This window comes from the organism of the source record quoted next, unplaced genomic scaffold (genome assembly GCF_019419815.1).
Source record: "Pyrus x bretschneideri cultivar Hongxiangsu unplaced genomic scaffold, Pyrus_bretschneideri_v1 Contig1, whole genome shotgun sequence".
In the NCBI taxonomy this organism is placed as follows: domain Eukaryota; kingdom Viridiplantae; phylum Streptophyta; class Magnoliopsida; order Rosales; family Rosaceae; genus Pyrus; species Pyrus x bretschneideri.
In genome coordinates, this window is record NW_025999390.1 from 14,016,884 (window position 1) to 14,025,153 (window position 8,270).

At 37.1% G+C, this 8,270-nt stretch overlaps 1 protein-coding gene across 2 annotated transcripts; it reads left to right on the forward strand.

Annotated features, from left to right (window-relative positions):
• Positions 1-308: 308 nt before the first annotated feature.
• Positions 309-2,649, forward strand: LOC103950233. 2 transcript variants are annotated; one of them, XM_009361421.3, is made up of 3 exons: positions 309-786; positions 1,565-2,095; positions 2,440-2,649. In XM_009361421.3, exons 1-3 carry the CDS (start codon positions 768-770, stop codon positions 2,463-2,465), a joined length of 576 nt encoding a protein of 191 aa, XP_009359696.1. In that variant the 5' UTR covers positions 309-767; the 3' UTR covers positions 2,466-2,649. The 2 variants fall into 2 exon arrangements, with proteins under 2 accessions (XP_009359696.1, XP_009359697.1); XM_009361422.3 differs by having other exon boundaries at positions 313-786; positions 1,479-2,095.
• Positions 2,650-8,270: the final 5,621 nt, after the last annotated feature.

Below are 8,270 nucleotides of genomic sequence, written 5' to 3' on the forward strand. Positions count from 1 at the left end.
AACAAAATTAGAAAAAAACGATGTTATGTGTTTGTGTTTTGTTACGATTTAATGATTCCGTTAAACAATATGTATTTCCTAAAAAACGATCTTATGTGTTTGTATTTGTGTTTTGTGACGTATTCTCTAAAAAGAAAAAAAGAAAAAACCAAATAAAAAACTAATGACTTTGCATCTCATAAAAAAAGACTTGGCATGGGATTGTACCATGGAGATTCCTCAAAGCACGAGGAAAAGCCACAACTCAAAAACGAAAAGCAAAAGGCGATGCCATTATGCCCACGAAAGGTCGTTCAAAGTTGAGAGCTCATCAGCTATAAATATGCTCCTCTGTTTTTCATAACATCTCCTCTTCCAAGTCCTCATAATTTTCCAGTTCATCAAACATAAACACACTTTTCTGTTTTTTACCTTTTTTTTTGGTCTCACGAGAAAACAAAATTATATAATTTATTTTGATATAGAAGAAGAGAAGCCGTTAGGTTTGGTTGGTTCCTAGGAAAACCGAAAAAACAGAGCCCTCCGAAAGCGTAGGCAGAGCGAGTGAGAAAGGAAAATTTGCTTCCGAAAATTGATGGGCTCACAAAAGTAGTAAAACTCCCAAAACATTCATCTCCTTTTTCTCTCTGGGATTTATTATTAATTATTATTATTATTAGCAATATTTAGAATTTTCTGAATACAATCTCTCTCTTTGGAGACCTAGAGCTCGCTCCGTTATTTCCTTCCGAAGCTCCCATGGCGTTTCTTCTTCAGGTTTGCAGCTGATGTTCTCCCCCTCCTCAGGTAACTGCATGTTTATTTGATATTCATTATTTGGATTCGTGGGTTGAAATTGGAATTTCCATATTTATTATTTTTTTTTTTTTTTACTTTGTTGCATTTTGATGCTATGTTTTTGGCAATATGCGTTCTTTTGTTTTTTTCTTTTGTAATGTTGGATTTATGGGATTTCTGGAATCTGAATCATCATGCATGCAATTTTTTTGGTGGAGCAATTTGGGTTTTTCAATTTCAAATCTGGCCTCTTTGTTAGCCAAAAATGAAGAATTTGAACCAAAACTTAAAAATTGGGATGAAATTTAGATGTTTTATTGAATTTTCACAAGGAAAGATAAAACATTTCACTTTACGGAATACAGAAAATATTGAAGAAGTATATTACCCATGTTGCTATTTCATCTTACGTGAATGTATAATCCTAGAAATTAATGTAGGACTGGTTAAAGTTTGAAACTTGGTTGCAGATGTGGGCGTAGGCACATTGGCCAAAGCTGATGTGCTCCTCCGCTATGCACCCAAGTTCAAATCTTTCTTCCTACACTTTAGATTAGTTTAAAGTAAAATATCGTTTATATTAAGAACAAAAAAAGGTTCGGAACTTGGTTGTATACTTGGTAGATTTGGCATAAAAGAGATAATGATAATGATGATTTGAATTATAATGATGATGTTGATTTGAATTAATCCTTTCATAGTGGAAGATCTGATGAGACCTTGTGTGGAATCGGACAATCTGATATCTGTGTTGGGATTCTTTCAACAATTGTGGTAAAACCTGTAGCAATGAATGAAAATGGTGGCACCAAGTTGACTGGAATCAGGCAGATCGTCAAGTTCAAAGAAATCCTGCAGAAGTGGCAAGCCGTCACGCTTGGCTCGAGGGCAAACAGCCCCCGAGCCAACAATAGTCCCCATTCTGAAAGAAGAGGAGGGGATCCCCATTCTGAAAAAAGAGGAGGGGAGAGCACCACTCCCTCTGAACGAGGCCATGGGGGTATTTCACCGGCAATTAGCCAGAGGCTAACAAATGTTATTTGTGACTCGGATGAGGATATGTGCTACAGTCCCGAACCGCCACATGATATCCCCAAAGGATATTTGGCGGTTTATGTTGGACCGGAGCTTCGGAGGTTCATCGTTCCCACTAGCTACCTCAGTCACTCCCTTTTTAAAGTACTGCTGGAGAAGGCTGAGGAGGAATTTGGGTTTGATCATAGCGGCGGGCTCACAATCCCATGTGAGACTGAGACCTTCAAGTACCTCTTGAAGTGCATGGAGAACCATCAGAAAGCTCACCCCGATGACAGCCCAGGTAAAAAACCACATACTTTAACTACCTTCACCTTACAGTGCCTTATAGATCAAGTCATCCTGTTTGATACCCAAAATGAATTCTAAAGTTCTCTAACCGGCAGTATCTCAAGTCAATCGCACACTCCCATGCATTTTTAGCTTAATTTCTTGTATGAATGTGTGTGATTATCCTGGGATACCGACACAGTGACATCTCAAGTGCACGAGCGTATTCCAAAAGCCCTTGATCCGTTTTCAATTTGATGGATCTACGTTGCATATTAAGTATTTATGTCTTTCTTCACGAAATAGGTTGCTAGTTTTATTGATGTTGTTAATTTGGTATTGTTGGTGGTTTTGCAGCCGGAGACTGGAAAGTCATTCAATGAAGAGTAAGTGACAGTGATGAAGTTTCTTATCAGTGGTCCAGGTTTTTAGGGGTGTGATTTTCTGGTGTAAAGCAGGGTCTCCTTGTATTCAGACATCTTTTTGCTTTTCTCTTTTTCTTTTCTTTTTTTTTTTGAATTAACAACAATTACAGAAACTTTAGTTAAATATTTTTTAACCTCTCTATTTTTTTCTCTGATTGATAGTTACCTACATCTTCTGATGTTTGCTCCTCAAGTACGAAACACATTTGTCCTCCATCACAATATATGTCAAATATGAATTAATTTCCTAATTAAAATGGTTCCCGGTAACAAATTCTAGCAAGCTTATTTTCAAGTGCTACCATTATATCAAATTTGACGAAATGATTTTGCACATCCTTGTATATCTCTCTCAATTCTTATTTGTTTTATTCAATTCAAATGCCAGAAATACACATGGATCTGTGTAGTGAGAAAAATAGCATGAGGAAATCACTTTCCGTATAATTTATATCACCTGACTATGTAGAGATGGTTAAAAAAATAAGATCCTCAACTGTCTATATATTTCCAAATATATAATGCATCTGTTTTTTGTTCATTGACAAATAATGGCACATGCTTAAGCTTGAAGACAATATCCATGTACAACCTCTCTCTCTCCCTCTTTGCACATGGTTTCCGGGATCACAATCTTTTAATACATAATTATTTTTCCAATGGCCGTTGCTAATTAAGTTCATAGTTAATATTATATAGAAGTTGATGGCAGTTATCATGTGAAGGACCGAGTAAAATTGCAGACTTTATTTGGACATTAAACTAGCTCAAAGAGTTGTTAATTACAAACAAGCGTGTCTTAGAGACTCGTATCATTTCACCAAATAACCGAGTCCCAGTCTACTCAGATTGATTCTCAAAATATTGGTACCCAAAAATTCATCTATAGCTCTAATAGCAAGGCCATCCACAATCATGTTTTTCTTGTGGTATACATGAATCAATCCACAGTCCTCTATACATCACATACACTGTCTGCATGCACTGAGACAATACGAGGAATATCATATATTATACGTGATCTGCCATGATTTTCTATGATTTTGTGTACTATACAAAGCCAGTTTTTCAAATTAAAAGGCTTCTTCCAGCGAATTTTAGTATTCTATGGTGCATTCTGGGCTGTACATGTCGGCTAACTTAGATCACTACTCAACGATTACGGAAAGGAAAAATGTAGCCAAGTTTGAAATTAGTTTGGAAACCCATTTGACACTGGGTTAATTGTTGTTCCACGTAAATATGTGCACCTAAGCTTCTAAATTAAGGTACCAAAATATTTCATCACCTCAACCAATCACTGGAACTCTCGACTTGATAGGGAGAAACTGACTTATATTCGGGAAGCTAATATGGTGATATCTCAAACTTATCACGTGTCATTATGTGTTTTGACTACCACGTAGCATCTCATGATAAACATTAAATGTAAGTTTCTTTGCCGTTAAAGGGGATGATGACATTAATTCTTAAATAACTGAAGAACCACTCGCATGGTTGGAAGTTACTGCAATTGCTTATAATAGAGGAGGAAAACAAAACATTAATTATGGAGAGAATCGTGGTATATAGTTGTTTAGTTACAATGAGAATCGTGGTATATACCTTGCAGAAGAAAACTCAAATACTATGTGGTGTATAGAAACCCCAATTTTCATTACATAATCTGCGTTCCTACAAGCATACAACATCGGGTAAACTACATACATACGACACAACACTTATATGAGAGCAGATTGATGATGGCTAGCTAGCTAGTTGCCCTTGGCCTTCTACCTAGCATTCCTCCTTTTATTTACTACATTGATACACATATGTATATTTATATGAGTAGTGTACTATATATAAGGGAGAACCCACTTTATTCCTTTGATAAAAGTCAGGCTGAGAAAGGGCTTTGCTCCTTCATCAGATAACATTCGTGCATACTTGGCCCGACCCGATGAGCTCGAACCTGGTCCCATACGCTTGTACGCTCGAACCTGGTCCCATCATCGTCACTTTAATTTCCTATAAACTAATCGTTAATAAATTTAATATGCATGTTATCTTTTTAGACCATCTCATGATGTGAATATATCTAAACTATTGACCAATCAAGTTATTTTGGCTTAAACATAAAATTTCAATGTGGCAATATAAGTCTAGTAAGAGAGGTGTTCATTTGTCCCACTCGGTATGTGCAAGTAGTGACTATAGTCGAACCATCTTTGTCTCTCGATGAGAGAGCCCATGTATGTGTAAGCAAAAACAACCCTTCGTCTCTCCCTCCATGTTCGCTCCAGAAATGTGTCACTTGTCCACGTTATGTTGTAATGTACAAACTCAAAACCACTCTCATCTTCCACATTTTCCATGGCATGCGCAGTTATCACCCCCATACTATTTGCAACTGAATGTATCGTCACGAGTCTTGATTTAACTCTTGGACGAGTTATGGGATGGTTTGTGTGATCAGAGTTTGTCATTTTTTTATCTTTTCTTTTGATGTCTACCTTATACTTTGGGGTTGATGGGTAATTCATTGTAGAACAAGAGAATTCGTTTTGTGTAAAAAAAAAAAAAAAAAAAAAACTCATCACGTGGTAGGGGTACTTATGTGAGAGGGACGTTGTGTAGAACGATTGTACTTATGCAAGAGTTATGGGGAAGGTAAATATTGAAGGTGGCTATGTTTATGAGTTGTGACTAACGAGGTGAAGAGTTTGGAGGAATTTGGGTAAAAGGAGGGGTTTAGGTGGACAAAGAGGAGAAGTTGGTGTATGAGAAGTAATAGATGATGTTTTTTCAATTAGGGAAAGGGGAGGTTGGCAGCAGAGCAGTAGTTTTTCGGCCACGCCCAAAATAGCAAAATGTCCAACTGCTTCTTGGGAAACAGCGTTTGCATTTTTCAGCTACATGGGCTTGGATACTACTTGGGCTGGAAGTACGAACTCTAGCCCATTCATATGGGAATTCATAGACTTGACGAGGGCTTCTTACTAAAAAAAGCTGTTAAAGGTTGGGCCAAAAAGCAAATCGGTGCTGCGGCCCCAATGTTTCAGCATTGTAATACCTTGTGATGTCAAGATTTCTATCACTACAATGAAAGAGCACACATGACATGCACGAATTTATTTTCGTCAATGATGCATGTGTGCTCTAGCGTTGTCATGAAGACATGCTGAAAATGGCATGTTTACTTGTTTGGAGTGGTGTGCATGCAAGGCAGTGGTTGATTTAGAAATTCTATCATTAGTTAATTTTTGTTGAGTTTTGTCAGTGAAGCATATTGTTAATCACTTGGAGAGTCTGTCCAAATCTGACAAATCATGATTTCAACACATGTAAACATCTGCCAAGCCATAATGTAAAGGCTCGTCGAAATCTGTCCAGGTCATTTCGAAAAAGACAACTATCACCTATACAAACCTACGCATATTCCCATAGGACCTTCCGAATCATTTTTACCAGCTTCCAGAGAGTCCCATACCCTATAAGCCCTTAGGGTGCGTTTGTTGTACCAGACTATTTTAAACTGGATTAGTTGTAGAAATTAAGCTGGACTGGCTTGTCTTGGACTAAGCAGAATAAGAATAGTGAAGTGTTTGGTACAGTGCCGGACTAAAATATTTTAGGACTCAAATCGTTTTTTTTTTCTTTTTCATTTTTAATCCACACTTGCTTTACAAAAGAAAAACTTAAAACTAATTAAAAAATAAATAATAAAAGATCAAATCCAGTAGAACACCACCGTTTTATCCTCTTGACGAAATCGGAATTTGACAATTTGTTCCATCGTCTTCAATATTCATCTGGGCAATGCTTTTTCAGCCCTCCCGTGCACCGACCCATTCACCCATCAGAAATAGGACACAGTTGTCCAGCTACCATGGCAGAGCTTCAACATGAGCTTTGAAAATTTTTATCGAAATTTCTTGACTACATCCAATGGGCATAACATCAGCATGGAAAAACGGAACAGCCAGATGGTTCTTCTTCAATTCAAGAGAAATAATTATCAATTTGTAAGGCAAATTAACCGAGTTCATAAGCAGCTCTAATTACCAAGTTCATCCCCCAATTCCCATATCGATCTGAGAGAGAGAGAGAGAGGAGATTTGTTCTGGAAGCTCACCGGTAGATAAATAGCTTTGACAAAGAACGGTTCACTCCCACCAATTCACTCGAAGGAGACGGCGAGGGAAGTAGCATATTGAGGTTCTTAGCAATCCCATGCTATTGGGCCGGACTAATTAGGACAACTTAATGAGGCTGGTAGTCCATGCGAGTTAAGGCTAGTCCCATTTAACTTAGTCCATAGCCATGCCAAACGTGGGTTATTAGTCTTAGCTAGTCCAATCCTAGCTAAGGAGGTCAAACAAACGACCCCTTAATAGATATGCAGTTGATGCAAGATAAATGTATCATTTTGATTCATGTCAAATTATGCATTTACTATTAGATAAAAAATAAAAAATATAAGCTAGTCCCACATTATCTCATACCTAAATAACATGCTATCGAGGTATCAAAAGAAAGTATGTCTGCGAAGGAAAAAATAAACAAGTATCAACAATTCATAATTTTCCTAATGCTAATTGTGTAGTGTACAACACAAACACGATGTCATCAGTCACCTAATAATTTTGCTTAAGATGAGTGCAGGGATACAAATATGGGAGACTGTAAAGAACACTAACCATTATATTATTTGTCAAAGATATTACCCTATACAAATCTTATTATTCTTGTAACTTGGGACTCCTTCGCCCTGTGACACATGCTGTGAGTGAAGTACTAAGCGTGCAACCTAATTAATTAGAGGGAGGAAAGGAGAATATATCATTGTACAAGTATAGCAGGATAATGGACACTTTCGTTACTTACCTGAACTACCGCATCTTCCTTTAGTGCAAAATATATCATTGTACTAAAAAAAAAAAAAAAAAAAAAAAAGAGGAGATATACTGGGTATTCCGCACCCTAGCTACTCACTCACTCACTATAAAGGACACTTTTGTTACTTACCTGAACTACCCCCTCTTCCTTTAGTGCAAAATATATCATTGTATCAAAAAAATAAAAAAAAGGAGATATACTTGGTATTCCGCACCCTAGCTACTCACTTACTCACTATACAAGAGGATGGGTAATCTAATAACATATCCAATGACTCTGTTTCATTTTTGGCATGCATGCAGTCTCTAGTTTATGGACGGACTTGTTCAATATAGTGTTGTCAATGCAAATTTCCGTCCTTTTTCACTTAGACGAAAATGCATTTGTAAAATAATCAACACCTTTAATCAAATACCCAAAGCCTCATGCACCCACGATGAGTGGGGGGAGGGTTTGGCCAATGAATCTCCGATGCTTAAGAGTGAGTATTTAGGGTTTTATGTGTATAAAAAAAGCTCTACCATTTTTGGTGGAGAAATAGGGAATTTATAGAGGAGATGGCCGGCCATTAGGTTAGGTTTTGGTGAGAATATTCCCAAGATATTGTGTAAATAATATCTTGGAAATAATGGTTATCCCAGAATAAATGTGACTAACTAGGATTACTTACTTTATAAGGTTTGTCTTCAATTAGAAATGTATTAATGATAGGATTTAGGGATAATCTTACCATTAAATACCTTAAACTTTTTCCACGCGTGGAGGAGCTCTGCGTGCATGTCCTAGGATCCTGAGTTGCGCATGGGATGCCTTGCTCATTTAATAAAGGTAATCTCATCTTTTTTGGCTAAAAATCCACGTGTCACCTCCAAAAATTTTAAG